We start from the raw sequence: 16545 nt of genomic DNA, 5'->3' as shown, positions 1-16545 counted from the left end.
TATATATAAACTTTGTGCCCTGTCCACTGCTCAAGGTCAGTCTTTTATAAGTTTTCAACAATACCTCTTTGCATTCAAGATAAAGTCTGCATGGTCTGGTCCCAGCCTGCCTCTCCACCCTCATCTCTAGCTAGCATCGGTAGCAGAGAAAGAATTGCAAATGTGGACTCAGGAGCCTGTGTTTCAAACATTTCTATACTTCGGTTTCCCTGTATTTAAAATAGAGATCATAACAGTGACCTCTTGGTGAAGAACACTGGTCCCTTGATAGAGGATAGTGTTAAGTGGACATGCACTGTGGCCTCTTCCTTTGAAGCAGATTTCTTGAGGTTTGCCAACCAAGGCTCCAAGGTCTGTCTCCGCTCCCCCGTGGACCGTCATATTACAAGGTCCTTCCTTCCCTGCTGACCACAAGGCAGTTCTCAGAGGACATCTTAGGAAGCCCTTAATCTTGATGTGGTAAGAAGATGTACGGAGGTCACTTAACTTCTGCTTAGTGGCAACTTTTTGTATGAATGCAGACTTCAGTTAATGGCAAAAGCTGCATTTTAAAAATCTGACTTGATATTTTGTTCCCACAATTTGGTGTGGTCTTAGCCAGATCAGGACCAAAAAGAACAGCAGAGGTAGACCATGTGCACTCCTGGAAAAGCCCCTGGGTGTCCACTTTCACATCTTCTCCTGACACTCCCCATGTGCCAGCTCATGCTGTGGGCGAATTCTGGTCCGCACAAGGCATGCAAATGCCCATCCATGTATGTGTGCACACATGTGATTGTTGTGTCTGTGTCTGGGGAGGTGAGATAGCGTCCAACCAATTACATTTATTTTCTTTGGTTAAAAACTCATTTGTGAATCTGGTTGTATTGAAAACATTTATTCAAAATTTGGATGTTTTTCATTAAATACTTTTTTACATTTTAAAAAGGAGATAAAAGTATAACACTGAAAATTTTTAACGTTTTATTTTTTTTAATAATTTTTTTTAAGGATTTTTATTTATTTATTGAGAGAGAGAGAATGATAGAGAGCATGAGAGGGAGGAGGGTCAGAGGGAGAAGCAGGCTCCCTGCTGAGCAGGGAGCCTGATGCGGGACTCGATCCCAGGACTCCAGGATCATGACCTGAGCCGAAGGCAGTCGCTCAACCAATGAGCCACCCAGGCACCCACGTTTTACTTTTATTTTAAAGAACATAATCTTTAAACAGGCGTGTCTGTTTCCTACCAAGAAACATGTCTGGATGGTTCAGTCGGTTAAGCGTCCTACTCTTCATTTTTGCTCAGGTCATGATCTCAGGGTCCTGAGATTGAGCCCCATTATCAGGCTCTGATTCTTTCTCTCCCTCTCCTCCTTGCCCCTACCCCCCTCGGAGAAAAAAAAAAAGTAATCTTGTTTTTTTTCTATGGCAGTGTGGTCACTACCTGTGGTAGGCAGCATAATCCACCCCCCGCCCCCGCCAATGTCCATGTCCCAATCCCTGGAACCACAAATCTGTTATTTCACATGACAAAAGGGACTTTGTAGATGTGCTCATGCTAAGGATCCTCAGTGCGGAGATAATCCTGGATTGCACAGGTAGGCCCAATGCAATCCTTTTATGTGAAAGGGGGAGAATAAGAGTCAGACAAGATGTGGCAATGGAGTAGTGGTTGAGGTGATGTGATGGGCCAAAGATCACGGGCAACCTCCAGAAGCTGGAAAAGGCACAGAAGGTATGTCCTACAGCCCCCTGAAGGAATGTTGCCTTAACACCTTGATTTTAGGCCGGAGATGCATTTTTGACTTCTGACCTCCAGAATGGTAAGATAGTATGTCTGTGTTTTAGGCCACTTAACTTGCAGTAATTTGTTACAGCAGCAATAAGAAATATTACCAAGTGCAAAACTATGAATTTGCAGCATGGCAAATTTGATTCCATGCAAGAATTTGGATTTTTCCTCTAAAACTCAGTAGTTAATGTAAATATAAAACTTCACATTTTAGTGTTACAATTGGTTGTAGCAAGACCCAGATAATCTGGGAATATGTGGATCTAAAGGTTTTTCACTTCAACATTAGCATAAAATTCACAGGAAAGGGCAATATCTAACCCACTTTCTAATAGTAATTGATTCATTTAATTATAACTTATTTTTTAACACTCTGATTACTTAACATTCTTGACTTTTGGAAATCTGAGTGTCTATAGGATTGAAGTAGTGAGTATTTGTATTTACTGTAAGACCTGAGAAATTAAAGTTCTGCACTAGGACTATTAAAAAGATAATAATACATATGTGATTTTTGACCCACAAATAATGACAATGATTTTAAAGGCTTGTATTTGTATTTATGCTTCCTTAGTAAATTATCTTCTTTTAAAGAATCCTTCTGGAAGAAAATTGAAGGCTTTGACTGGCACTGGATTTTGACCAATTTGAAGAAGGTGGAGGGAGTTTGTGGAAGCAGTGCCTACAATTGCTCAAGGATGTGGAGTGCTGAGGGGGTGAGCACAAAGCAGGTGTGGAGGTGGAGATGATGGCCTGAGTGGTTTGTTACATTAAGCAAATAAATACATAGACTGAAAAATAAAAAAACAGAATAATGAAACTTGGGTTTTTATTGCTGGAGAAGTTATTTATAAACACAAAGAGAAGATTCCAAAAATCCTGAGTTGTTGGATTGGAATTGAAAATAAGGATATGAATGTTTTCCTTAAAAATATATATACAAGTAAAGACAATTATAGATGTGTCTTTATATATAAGCAAATATACATACATTTCCTGACCCACGTTCACTGAGGCCTGGAAGCAATGAACCTTACTAGCAATAAGCACACCACACACTCAAATCTTGATTTTTTTTTTTTAAGATTTCATTTATTTATTTGTCAGAGAGAGAGAGAGAGAGCGTGAGTGAGTGCATGTACAAGCAGCGGGAGCGGAAGGCAGAAGGAGAAGCAGGCTCTCTGATGAGGACGGAGCCCGATGTGGGACTCAATCCCAGGACCCTGGGATCATGACCTGAGCTAAAGGAAGACGCTTAACTGACTGAGCCACCCAGGCATCACTCAAATCTTGATTTCTAAATACCATCCTCCACTAAAAAGAAACAAAGCTCCTTGGAGAAATGGCTAGGCAAGGAAGGGAGCAAAGAATGACAGGATGACAGGGACATGTCAGAAAGACTCAAGAGCCAGCTAGACGTGGCTCTGGCCATCAAAAGGACAGCAGCAGAGCACCACCACTGAATAGAGAAATCCACACGTCCATACTGATATAAATAAATAAAAAACAAAAAGGAAGCTTCTCCCTTATAGAACACCAACTAATAAATGTGAAATGAACAATGGAAATTTTAAAAAGCACTATTTGGTGGGGGGGTGCGCCTGGCTGGCTCAGTTGGTAAAGCAGGTGACTCGATCTCAGTGCTGTGAGTTCAAGCCCCACACTGGGTGTAGAGCTTACTTTAAAAAATAATTAAAAAAATAAAAAGCACTCTTTGGCAATGATCATAGTGATCCAGGCAAAAGTCACTGATAGAACTTAAAGTCATCAGGCAAAAGTTGATAAAGAATAAAATAATGGGGGGTGCCTGGGTGGCTCAGATGGTTAAGCATCTGCCTTCAGCTCAGGTCATGATCTCCAGGTCCTGGGATCAAGCCCCATTTCGGGCTCCCTGCTCAGTGGGAAGCCTGCTTCTCCCTCCCTTTGCCTCTCCCCACTACTCCTGCTCTCTGTCTCTCTCTGTCTCAAACGAATAAGTAATAAAAATCTTAAAAAAAAAAAAAAAGAAAGAATGGTGGAATTTTTGAATATCTCCCTACAAAATACGAATATATTTACAAATGAAAAAAAGGAGAAACCTAGCAGACATCTACATGACTAGGTAATCAAGATGAGTATCACCCATGGTAGGATGGGTTGCAGCACAGCACCATTCCTGTGGTATTCCTACCAAGAAACATGACCTGCATCTGGTCCTCAGGAAACGCCCATGGACCCCGAGACATCTCATATGCATAAGTCTGTGGTCTTTAATAATAAAAACTATTAGGGACAAGAAGGATGGAAGACCTCTCCCAGCATGAAGGAGGCTGCACATATGATTGTGGATGGGACCCGAGAGCAGAAAAGAAGAAGAGACATTGACATAGTTGGCAAAATCCAATGGAGTCTGTGGATTGGACCTTAATACTGTTTTGACACTGATTTCCTCATGTGGATGGTTACAGAATGGCTACGAAGGAGTGTCTGCTTTTGGGAAATATACACGCAAATATTTGGGGTGATGGGGTATCACGTCTATAGCACATCCTCAAACGGTTCAGAAAAAGACTAAGGAAAATGGGTATGTACACGTACAAATACACACACACACACACAATTCTTGTTATTTGTGGTTTCCACATTTGTGAATTTGCCTATCTGCTAAATTCATTTGTAACTCCAAAATCAACACTTGTGGTACTTCAGCAGTTATTCGCCAACATGTACTGAGCAGCAAAAAACTTGAGTTGCCTGAGAAACACACTTCCAGTCAAGGTGGGACAAGATGACACCTTCCTTCTTTCTTGTTTCAGTTCTGATACGGGAAATAAGCTTCCGTTCCACAGCCTATTTAGTGTATGGTCTTCACATTTTTGAGCTTTCTGGTGGCACTCTTCCGGTTTCAAGTGGCCTTCAGGCCGGAGTTTAGGTGCTGTCCCGTTTCCTAAGTACCAGGAGGCTGCGATGCACCTTACAGAGAACAGCAGCAGACAGGCTGGGTTCAGACATGACTTAGGCACTGCTGGCCCTGAGTTCAGTGTGAACAAACCAACAACGTATCAAGGCAAGTTGTCTTTAAACAGAAACACGTGAGAAAAGGTTAGGGGTTGACTGCTGGAGGCGACCTGAGGCTCCTGGCGAGCTTGACCAGGTACCCGCAGAGCACCTGCTCATTCAGTTTGCTGGGACCTCACAAAATAACACGCTCGGAGACAAAAGCCACCCGCGCACACGTTTGTGGGGGGGCAGGAGTGCGACAGAACTGCTAAGGGGACACGGTAAAGCGACGCAGTGAGGAGATGCAGAAAGGGGACGAGGTGAGGAGAGGCAGGGAGGGGACCCGGGAGGGGACGCGGGGAGGGGACGCGGGGAGGAGATGTGCGGAGGGGATGCAGTGAGGGGACCCGGTGAAGGAACATAGTGAGGGGACGCGGGGAGGGGGCGTGGTGAGGGAAGCCGGCGAAGGGACATGATGAGGGGACCCAGTGAGGGGACCCGGGGAAGGAACACAGAGGACGCGGTGAGGAGACGTGGGAAGGGGACCGCGGGGAGGGGACCCGTGAGGGACGCGGCAGCACCCGGGGAGCCCACGAGGCGAGGACAGGCAAGCTCTCCGTCGAGGCGGAAGGCGTCCTCTCCCCCACGGTCAGGCCCCCCTCTCCCACTCGGGGCGCCCCCCGCGCCCACGCCGCCCGGCCGTGCCGGCTCCGTACCTCGCGGTGGCACCTCTACGGCGCGGGCTCGGACCCTCTCAGTGCGCGGCTCCCAGTGAGGCCGCCCCTCCACACGGCCGCCGAACGGCCGCGGCCTCGCCGCCGTGACTCAGCTTTCCCGCGCCGCGCAACCGGCCGAGTGCGCCTGCGCGGCTCCGCCTCACCGTGACTCAGCGGCTCCGAGAAGCGGCCGGACTGTTCGAGAAGGGAGGCGGAGGAGCGAGGAGTGGGCGGGCCGACGGGGCCGCGGCGGGGGCGGGATTGGACGGCCGGGCGCTGACGTCTCGGGACGCCTCGGGAACGCCAAGCCTCAGCGGGGCGAGATTGGCCGGCCGGCCGGTGACGTCATCGGAGCGCGCCGGGCGGATACGAGTCGCGGCGGCTCTTTGAACCCGAGGCCGGGCATAAATGGCTGGGGAAACGGCGATACGCGATGCCTCGCTCTCCCGCAGGCTTGGACCGCGCGGGGCCGCCCCTCGGATCCCATTTTCCCCAGCCTTTTGGTCTTGTCCCTTGTGGGTGACCGCTGGGAGGGACATCCCGCCTCCCGTGTCCGCCGCCTCCCGCTCGCCTCCGCAGCCGCCCGGGCGCCCGACGAGAGCCAGGTCCGGGGACGGGGGACGGGCGCGGGGGCCCGATTCGCACGCCGGGGAGGGCTTCAGGTGCTAGCCGAACGAGCCCCCGACCGTGGGCTCTCACCGCTGCTGTGTCAAGGGCTGGGCCCGATGAGACAGCCACGGGCGCACCCGCCGCGGTCCTGCGCTCCGGGGCGCGGGCAGTGGAGAGCCCGCCTGCAGTTGGGGCCGTAGTGAGTGGGTGCGGGGACGGGAATTACAGAGTCCTTTGAGGGTGTAGGGAAGCTGTGACGGTCGGGGCGAAGGCCCCTTTGGAGGAAGTGACTCTGCACCGTGACCCGAGGGGAGGAGCGGGGGGGGAGCTGGGGACAGCATGGCAGAGCCTCCTCGGAGTGGACCCTCAGGACCTGACTTCTGGGAGGGACTTCTTGAGAGTGTTGTGGGTGCTAGGTCCTGGAAGGGACCTCGTGAGGCCTGTTACGGACTCAAGTTCCCCCCAGAGTAGCTTCAGCCCATGTCCACCTGGTTTCCGCCGTGAGTTAAGCACTTGCTCTTTTCCCTCCTCAACTCCAGGTTGATTGTCCTTAGGGAGCAAGGTGTAAGTAAAACTCAATGCATGAGGGAGTTGAGAACCGGAGGGACGAGTTGAAGCTCTTGGGGATAGTGTCGTCAACTAACGTGATTTAGTGCCTCGTAACGGTTTTGTGTATGTCAACAAGTATACTCATTCCATGAAATTGTGGCCCAACTTTTTGCAGACATTTGTGTAAGTTGAATATGGGAAAACCCTGTCAACGTGAGTCAGAATGGTTTTAATCAAACCTGAATTCTGGGTGAGCTTTTTCAAGTAGGAAATTAAAGGACCAAGAAACAGTCGCTGTCATAATGGATCCTGAAGGAGCTGGTACTTGTACTCAAGCTCCTTTTTGCTGAAAGGCAGCAAGAATTTGTGATGCTTTAGTGCTCTGCAGGGGCCCAGGATGACTTGGGCATTGAATGCTTCCCACAGAGCATGTTTATTTTCTTAGCGGTAAGTTATGAACTCTCGGGACTGAAATTATGGCCATCGTACCTTTCCTAACTATTTTAATTCTTGTAGGTGATCTATCTGCCATCTGTGTTTTGGACACTTCCTCATAATGGAGTTCCCTGATTTGGGGAAGCATTGTTCAGAAAAAACTTGCAAACAGCTAGGTAAGTGTTTTTATTTATTTATTTTTTTTTTTTTTAAAGATTTTATTTATTTGAGAGAGAGAATGAGATAGAGCATGAGAAGGGGGAGGGTCAGAGGGAGAAGCAGACTCCCCGCTGAGCAGGGAGTCTGATGCGGGACTCGATCCCGGGACTCCAGGATCATGACCTGAGCTGAAGGCAGTGGCTTAACCAACTGAGCCACCCAGGCGCCCTAGGTAAGTGCTTTTAAGAGAATGTTAGAAAATGTGTGTTTTGTTACCTGTTTAGTCGGGGAGAACTAGCCGTTTTGTTAATTAGCTGTTCTCTGGGTCTTGGCTTGGCTGGCCTTTCAGTGTTGGAAGGCTGGCCTGAGGTGCAGGTTCTGTTCAGCCCTGTTATTCAGCATCTACTGAAGGCCAGGTACCAGGGCCAAGGCCAAGTGGATACAAGTGTGCTGCTTAAATATTTGTGATACTACATGGGATGGGTGTCTTTTGAAAAGAGAGCTTTACAGGGGTGCCTAGGTGGCTCAGTTGGTTAAGCGTCCGACTCTTGGTTTTTGGCTCGGGGTTGTGAGATGGAGCCCTGCGTTGGGCTCCTGAGCTAAGCACGGAGTCTGCTTAAGTTTCTCTCTGTGCCCTCCTCCTACCCCCCGCAGCCTCTCTCTAAAAGAAAGAAATAAAATCTTGAAAAGAAAGCATAGCCTTATAGATTCTTCAGTATTGCTGGCATTGTGAAATTCATGATCCCCAATTTTTTTCTCACATGTGGTACCTCAAGGATACATTTGATAGGCGTAAAGAACTCAGTGTAGGTAAATACCTGTTTAATGTGCTCTGTAATTCTTTTTGTCCTGATCTTTAAAATGCTATTGTTTTTTTGTTTTAGATTTTCTTCCCTTAAAATGTGATGCATGTAAACAAGATTTCTGTAAAGACCATTTTACTTGTGCTGCACATAAATGTCCCTTTGCATTCAAGAAGGTAATTTATCATACTTCATTCCAAAGAGTCTATTTTTCACTCTCTAAAGCTGTGCTGTCCAAATAGTAGACATTAGCCACATATAGCTAATAAATGCATTAAAATGGAATGAGACTTGAAATCCAGCTTCTCAGTTGCACCAGCCACATTTCAGGTGTTCAGCAGCCACATGTGGCCAGGAAGTACTGTATTGGACAGTGCAGATGTGGCACGTTTCCACCATCACAGGGAGTTCTGGATGGCACAGCTCTAAAGCAACTGGTTTCATTTTTAGGGGCTCTTGAAGTCAAATTGTTGTATCCAAACCTTCAAAGCTTACTTTGCATGTTAAAATATTCTGGTCCTTTGATTCGTTATGTCGAGAAAAAACATAGCAGTATCTTTGTGAAGCGCAAGAAATAGTTTAATTGTTGACAAGGTATCTAATCTGGGAGGTATTAAAAAGGCTTATCTGGGTAACTTTGCAGCCTTGGGATCCTATTTAGTGGCAAATAGTACCTAGTAAAAATGGGAAGATGAAGAGGACTCTAAGAAAACCAGCATGTATGAGTCCAAAGGTGTGATACCTCTGTTACTGACTTTGCAGGTGGCCCTGTATTCATTTTGTTTCCAGTGGTTCAGAGGTTATTTTAGTGACTTCTTTGTATCTGTACTGCTGCTTCTGTAGGATGGTAGTTAGAAACATGGATGACTTAGCATTGTTACATGCTTTCATTAGTGTTGGCCAGGATTTTCTAGGTCATCATGGAGGGCGGGGGAGGGTGACTCATTTACCAGGCCCCGATGACTAGGCCACATTACCCAGTTTATTTGTTGGCTTGACCTCCCCATGTCTCTAGATAGGGAGAGTGTGGCTAGAGATCATTAGTAATGCTTTATTTCTCAATATGGCGGACTTGTCAACTGAGGGAGTGCTTCTGGGTGACCCTTCAGCTCAGCCCCTACAGACAGTAGGCCCCATAATTCTTTGATTAACTGTTTGGATGTCAGTTGTCACCTCTGTTTTCTTTGTGAGCTAAATTTCCTTAGCTCCTGCCTTAGCTCTGAGGTTTTTTAACTGCTGGGCATGCAGCTGCTGGGTGCTTTGTTCTTCCCTCCAGAGCCCCCACAGTCTTGGGTCATTAGGTACCTGAGAGCTCAGCCTAGCCGTGTGCTCTGTCAGGTGAGTGAATCTCCTTGCGTGTGAAAGCCACAAAAGAACCAGATAGGCTGTTGGCAATTGAAGGGAACTGGAGGGTCTTTATGGCTAGTGTTTTCTTCTTTCTCTCCATTCTGAGGGATTCGGGCTGCTTCACCACTCGCCGAGATGGTGCTGGACAGACAGCCCTGCTGCCCTGAGACCAGATCAATTTCATCGGCCTCTTTCTTTGGCTGCCTTTTACTGATCGTCTCAGGGTCATTTCTACAGTTGGTTAATAGTCTGTCATGTTTACATTCCCCTGGATTCCACCTATCCTGAATCTGTAGGGTTGCCTTACTGTTAATCCTTTGTGTTAACAGTGTCCCCTTCTAATGAGCGGTCGGAAGATCAGTGTGTGTACCTTATGTGGTTTTCAGTGCACTGTGCTGTCGTACCTTTTTCTTTTGTGAGTTTTGATTGAATCTGGAATATCATCTTCTATCATTATTTTTAGGATGTTCAGGTCCCAGTGTGCCCACTTTGTAACAACCCTGTCCCAGTAAAAAAGGGAGAGATACCAGATGTGGTGGTTGGTGAGCACATTGATCGAGACTGTAACTACCATCCTCGGAAGAAAGAGAAGGTAAGGACAAATTATGTTTACTCTGTGAATGTGGGTTTTCCCGTAGGGTGGAAAAGGCCGATTATCTAAGTATGATCTGTAGTCCTAATCAACTGTGTACAAAAATAAAACCTTAGTGATGTGTCAGTGTTTTCCCATGTTGTGATGGCTTAGGTTCTTAAAGTTACATGAACATACTCTTGAATATTAGAGTCTGTATTAGGATTTGCTTCCCTTATAGGATTCTTAGGTTTTTCTCTCCAAATGGAGAGTTAATGTGGTTTCTAGAACCATTCTAGTTTTTTTTGTTGTTTTTTTTAAAAGATTTTATTTATTTGACAGAGCACAAGCAGGGGGAGCGGCAGGCAGAAGGAGAGGGAGAAGCAGGCTCCCCAAGGAGCAGGGATCCCGATGCGGGGCTCGATCCCAGGACCCGGGGATCATGACCTGAGTCGAAGGCAGTCGCTTAACCAACTGAGCCACCCAGGCGCCCCTAGAACCATTCTGTTAATGTGCACTTTTCCTAAGCTCCTCCTAGGAAAATGTAAAAAGATACATAGAATTTGAACATTCAGTATTCTTGCTTTTGTAGCATTAGTATCTTTGTGAAAGCTCTACATTTGTTCATTTGGAGTAAATCATGTTAGGAAAAACAGTAGGCACCTGTTCTCCACAGCAGGTGCTTTCAACTCTTAGTCTTGTTTGTTTGGGGTACTTCCTTTTTCTCCAAGTGTGTGTATTGTTGTCTCTTGAGTTTGTCTTATTCCCCTGTAGTTTTGGGCATTACCTGTTTATCACCCCGTGGGCTGAGCATGGAGTTCCCCTCCCCCCCCATTCCTACGTGGCCACGTCTCTTGCCACCCCCACCCTCCCAGCAGAGGTGGCTCTTGGGCTGGTGTTACAGGTCTCCACAGCTGAGAGATTCCCTCTGCATTTTTCTTATGCTAGATCCTAGTTTCCTGCATCTATCTCTCTTACCAGGGGTCCCTAGTCTCCTGTGTCTTGTGTTTTTCTTTCTTAGTTTTCCCTTATTTGTGGGGAGGCCTATGCCCCACTTGCTCCCTAGGAAGGACCATGGAAGATAAATGTATCTCGCTGGGTCTTCGTTCTCTCTTTCTCCTTGCTTAGCTGCCTGGGGATAGCAGCCTGGCTTTCAGATCTTTGTTTGAATATTTGCAGGTGCTGGTTTATTTTCTCGTTTCTGCTGTGGCTTTAGAGAATTTCCCAGCTGTTCTACATGGTCCTTTGTGGGACCAGTTTTCTGTTTGGCAGGTTGGAGGCTCTCTCCCCACCCCACTCCTCCCCACCCCAGCCCCTTCCCAGAGTTTGGAAGCTTCACATTTACTGTTCCTGGTGTGGATCCGTCTTCATCTGTTGTGCTAGGTAGGCAGTGGACCCTTCTAAACTGGAAACTCCAGTGTTTCCATCTGGAATGCCATCTTGTTTTCTTCGATTTTCTCTAGACTCCTGTCTCTTGGGTGTTGGACTTCCTGGATAGGTCTCCTTTTGTTCCTCCGTAAGTTTTCTTTCCCTGTGAATTCTGTGTCCAGGATGTTTTTTCTGCGTCACAGTGAACGTCGTCTTCATCTCCTAGTCTGCAGCATGGTGGGGGCAGTGTGGACTCTTGCCTTTGCTGCAGGTCATCTGCCCAGTCCACCTTCTGTGCTGTGATTTCAGGTCTTTCTCTTGGGCTAATCAGATTCCCCCGAGAAGGCGTTCTGCTTCCTGCTTGGAGAGCACGCTCTGGCTTCCAGGATTGTGGAACCAGGTGGAGAGAGCTCTCGCATCCCCTCTGAAGGGAGCGTGAAATCCTTACTACCTTCTGAATGCCCCTCCCATGTTTCTTGTGTTCGTCCTGCCCGTTGCTACACCTCCCAGGCCAGCAGCCTCTCTCAGACCCTCTGCCGAGCGTGCGTCTTCTGCTGGGGTCAGGTGCAGCTCTGCAGGTCTATTTCTCAGACTCGCACCACTTCTCCTGTTGTAGTCCCACGGCACCCTGAACTGCTGCTACAGCTGATTTGTGAGCCTTTGGAGATTTTGTTTCATGAATAGTCATGCTGCTTGACCTTCCCCACCAGCTTACAATTTGGCTTTCTTGTATCTGTCAGGTTCAGTATTACTTGTTTGTGTGCTTTTTTTTTCCTCTAAAATCTTGCAGCTGTTTGGTTCCCCCCCCCCCTTATTCTTGGCCCTTGTGGGCTTTTTAGAGAATCTGCTTCCTGTCATTTGCATTGTATTTCAGGAGTCATCCAGTACGTGTTCAGTTCTTCTTCCTTAGCCAGCAGTCCAAGGAGATTCGAACTGAGCTTGCCCTCAGTGGATGGCATGTAACGTGTGCCCCTCTCCCCTTGGACCGCAGATTCTCAACACCGCTCAGGCCTTCCTGGGGTTTGGTCTCGACCAGCTCTGTGGCTTGCCCCTCCCGAAGGCCCTACCAGGTTACTCAGGTTATTTTTCCGAGATGCCCTGCTCCTTTTTTTTCCTGTCTTGTTGCTCTCCAAAATAAGCGCATGGGCTTTGAAGGAGCTTGTCTCCAGGAAATTGGCTTTTGTCAGGCCCAAATCCCAGTTTCCAGTCATGGATCCTGGTTTATAGTTATGAACTACCTGGTCGTGTTACATTAAACATAGAACAGTTGCAGTAAATAAGCATAAGTCTTATTAACTCGTGCTTGCTGCTTTCAGCCTCCAACATGAGAGAATAAGCTCTGGATGTCTAGCACCCAAAACCCTTTATTAACCAGCCAACCCCAGTCCCCCTCCATAACCCCATTCTCTTCACCCCACTCTTGCTGTGCGCCCTCCAGTCCTTCTGGAAGTTCTTCTATAAACCTCCCTGCCTCTATATAAGATCACAGCTGCACTTGGCATGCTTTCCTCCTGAATTGACAAGGTCTTCCTCGTTCTTGGCTCACCCAGGATTTGTGACCCAAGCCCGTCCCCTCTCCCCACCCCCGTACCCCAGGGCGGGCATACCCTCCTTTGCTCTCCTGGGCAGGCACCCTGCATCCCTGTGCTGTGAGCACATGCTGTGGTTGCTGAAGGCAGTCCCTGCCTGCCCGTTTTTGCCGGAGTACTGCCCTCGGGCTTCTAGGTGGGTACCTTTTGACCAACATCCTTACTTCACAGAGTCGGCAGTACCTGGGAATTTATATCACTCCCTCACCCCACCCTTATTGTCCCCGGCAAATAAAAACACCCCAAAACCCCAATAACAGAATGGGTATAGGGACTATAGATACTTCAGCTCCCTGGAATGTCCCCAGAGCCCCTGGAGCCAGCTGTCTTCTGTGGGACTGGACACGATGTCACAAGCTTGGCGTCCTTTCCATGTCCCTGGTCCCCACTCCCCTGGGTTCTGCGGAGGGTTTTTTTTTGGCTGAGAAGGCCTCCAGTTGTCTCACGAGTCCCCAACTTAAGGTGCTGCTTTTGTGTTTGTTAAAACTTTCCAGTCTCCTCAGTACTCACCTGTTTACCTGGCAGATGTTTGAATGAAATCTTGGAATCTTCATTCCTTGTAGCTAAGAACCATTTCTAGTTTAAATGTTGGTAGTCTTGGGGTGCCTGGGTGGCTCAGTTGGTTGGGCGACTGCCTTCGGCTCAGGTCATGATCCTGGAGTCCCGGGATCGAGTCCCGCATCGGGCTCCCTGCTCGGCAGGGAGCCTGCTTCTCCCTCTGACCCTCCCCACTCTCATGTGCTCTCTCTCGTTCTCTCTCAAATAAATAAATAAAACTTAAAAAAAAAAAAAATGTTGGTAGTCTTATTAGGGGCTTGTTAAATAATTGCTTATTGAAGCAACTCTTGCTTTCTCAGCTTTTTATGTACCGGTGCTCGAAAGAGGGGTGCAAGAAGAAAGAGATGCTGCAGGTGGCCTGTGACCAGTGCCGTGGCAGTTTCTGCATTCAGCATAGACACCCTCTGGATCACAGCTGCAAGCACGGGGGCCGCCCCGTCGGCGCAGCCCGGTGAGAAGAGAGGCTGGCTCTGGCGTGTGGCTCACGTACAGTGACATCAGTGGGCGCGCCTGACCCCCGTGGTGGGGATAGGGCAACTTTGAGCCTTGTACCGAACTAAGTTGTTGAGGTGAAATATTTTTTGTAGGAGTTTGGCTGAATGTAATCTAAATTAAAATTGGATTCTAAATTGAAGTTGGATTCTAGTTGTATTGTTTCCAGTGGCTGCCAGAACAAAGTACCGAGGCCTGGGCGGCTCCAACAGGAGGAGTTCACAGTCTCCCTGCTCTGGAAGCATAAGTCCAAGATGGGGGTGTGGCGGGGCTGGCTCCTCCCAGAGGCTCTGGGCGTTCCTTGGCTGTGGGCGTCTCCCCCCCCCCCATCCTCTGTGTTTTTCATCACCTGCGTTTTCCTTGTGTGTCTGTGTCCAAATGTCCCCTTTTTATGAGGACACGGTCATACTGGATTAGGGTCCTGTCCTTCCCCAATCTGAGCGCATTTCAGCTAATTACATCTGTGACAACCTTACTTCCAAATGTCACATTCTGAGGCCCTGAGTGTTTAAGACTTTTAGTCTATAATTTTGTGGGGACACAGTTCAACCCATTCACAAGTGGTATAACCAAGAGCACCTTTCTCCAGTCAGAACGTTTGCCTGAACCGGCCGTTGAATGGAAGTGGAGGCGTAAATTTACCTTTCAGTTACTCGTAGTTTCTCGTGTTGTCTGGGCCTGAACCTTTGCTGTGCGCACAGCTCTCCAGGTGAGCCGATGAAGGGGTCGATGACTGTTGGTCTGGCCTTTCTGTGTAGGTGTGCAGCTGCCAGAGCCTCTGAACCCAAGCCGTCGGGAGCGTTAAACACACTGCCCGCCAGCTGGCTGGCTCAGCGACTCAGGTGTGGGTCCAGAGGGCGTGCCCAAATACAGGTGCTTTGTACCAAGTGGTTCTTGTCTGAGTGACGAGCATTGAAGAGTCATTGCAGTGCAGTTAATAACTGACCGGTTGAAGTTATTTGCTCCTCCGTTGGCTTAGTTGTAAGGAAGGGTGAGAGGAGGTCTGGATGTGAGCTTTCTCGAGCCCGAATTACCAACGCAGTTCAGTCCAGCACGGAGCGTATCTAGCAGTAACATTTTTATAGGTGGTTCTGAAATAACCGTATTTGGCCTAGAGCTCTTATGTGATCAGTTGCTCCTGGTTAATCAAGACAGACCTAAAACAATAAACTATTCTTTGGTTCTCTGTCCGGTGGAAAGTAAAGAGATGATGCGACTGTACCAGCCGCGCTGGCACGTTAGCTTGTTTTGTGTTTAGCGTGGTAGCGGTACTTGTGCTCTGTGACCTTTGTGCTTCTCGTGGCAAACAGTCGGAAATGCCGTTAAAAATTTTCCAGTAACATGTACAAATTTTGGCAAAATAAACAGGGATATTGATATTTTAAGTTAGGCTAAGCTACTCCATCAACCTCTGCTTCCTCCCTCCTGCCTCCCAAATAAAGTGACGTAAAGATTGATCTGGCACACTCAGATCCTTCAGAGGGCAGCTCTGCCCTGGCCTGAGTAAGAACCCAGGGTTCTGGAAGCCTCGGTCACTTACACAAGCACACAGCTGATTGCACTCGGTCTTCATCTTGTGGCTTCTGACAGGCACCTGAGCCCAGGAAGGGGGGAGGCTGTGGGCCTGCCTTGCTAAGGGCCCTTGTTCAGAGGCAGCCCCTGCACACACACAGTCCCTGTTCTACTGAGAGAACAGCCCTGTGGCCATACAGATGCAAGTGCTGGGCTTACCCTGACGGCCTCGGTCCGTGAGAGAGCCCCATGTCCTGTGACCCTGGGCATTGGGAAACATGAAGCAAAATGTCATTTGAGTTGGGTCCTGATCTTAACCCACTGGTCATCCACCTATACATCCAGACCTCCCCTTGCTCGTGGATTAATAAAATCCAGGCGATTATTCCTGGTGTCAGAGCCTCAAAACACAATGTGGGAAGGGGCTTCTATTCAGTTTCCATTCCACAAATAGGTGATCAAAACTATTTCTGTGGGTTGTCTTAGTTGGTGGTGTTTGTTCTGGACCAGTGCTCATAATTGTGTGGAGGGCTCCCCTCCCAGAGTTTTCTGGTTCTGTGGGTCTGGGGAGGCCTTGAGAATTTGCACTTCTAGCAAGTTCCCAGCTGATGCTGATGCTGTAGGTCTGGGGACCCCACTTGGACAAATCACTTCTCTGCACCCCTCCTTCCCAGTACGTAGTCACTAGCCACAGTTTATGAGCACGGGAAATGCAGTCGGCCCAACTGGGGTTGAATTTTTAGTTGTATTTAACTTTTTTTTTTTTAAGATTTTATTTATTTGAGAGAGAGAGAGAATGAGAGAGAGAAAGCACATGAGAGGGGGGAGGGTCAGAGGGAGAAGCAGACTCCCTGCCGAGCAGGGAGCCCGATGCGGGACTCGATCCCGGGACTCCAGGATCATGACCTGAGCCGAAGGCAGTGGCTTAACCAACTGAGCCACCCAGGCGCCCATAGTTCTATTTAACTTAAAGGCAATTAACTTGATGCACTTTTTAGAAAACTCTTCAGTATGGTATGTGAGTCTTGTTTCAACTGTAAATTTTAAATAAAGGTCAGCCCTTTCTCATGGAAATTTAATACCCAAA

At 48.0% G+C, this 16545-nt stretch overlaps 1 protein-coding gene and 1 long non-coding RNA gene across 3 annotated transcripts; one reads left to right on the top strand and one right to left on the bottom strand.

Annotated features, from left to right (window-relative positions):
• Nucleotides 1–2583: 2583 nt before the first annotated feature.
• Nucleotides 2584–5636, bottom strand: LOC115942315 (uncharacterized). The gene is made up of 2 exons (XR_004076911.2): nt 5467–5636; nt 2584–4826 (listed from the first exon to the last, which is right to left on the bottom strand). It is a non-coding gene; the product is annotated as an uncharacterized LOC115942315 (long non-coding RNA).
• On the top strand, nt 4921–14088 carry ZFAND2A (zinc finger AN1-type containing 2A). Of its 2 annotated transcripts, none has more exons than XM_081819196.1 (5): nt 4921–5070; nt 7141–7235; nt 8103–8197; nt 9832–9960; nt 13754–14088. In XM_081819196.1, exons 2-5 carry the CDS (start codon nt 7181–7183, stop codon nt 13907–13909), a joined length of 435 nt encoding a protein of 144 aa, XP_081675322.1. In that variant the 5' UTR covers nt 4921–5070; nt 7141–7180; the 3' UTR covers nt 13910–14088. The 2 variants fall into 2 exon arrangements, with proteins under 2 accessions (XP_081675322.1, XP_081675321.1); XM_081819195.1 differs by lacking the exon at nt 4921–5070 and adding an exon at nt 5827–6071.
• Nucleotides 14089–16545: the final 2457 nt, after the last annotated feature.

This window comes from Leptonychotes weddellii, chromosome 5 (assembly GCF_054177405.1).
Source record: "Leptonychotes weddellii isolate Sample4059 chromosome 5, ASM5417740v2, whole genome shotgun sequence".
NCBI classification, from domain to species: domain Eukaryota; kingdom Metazoa; phylum Chordata; class Mammalia; order Carnivora; family Phocidae; genus Leptonychotes; species Leptonychotes weddellii.
This window is presented reverse-complemented; position numbering and strand designations above follow the sequence as displayed.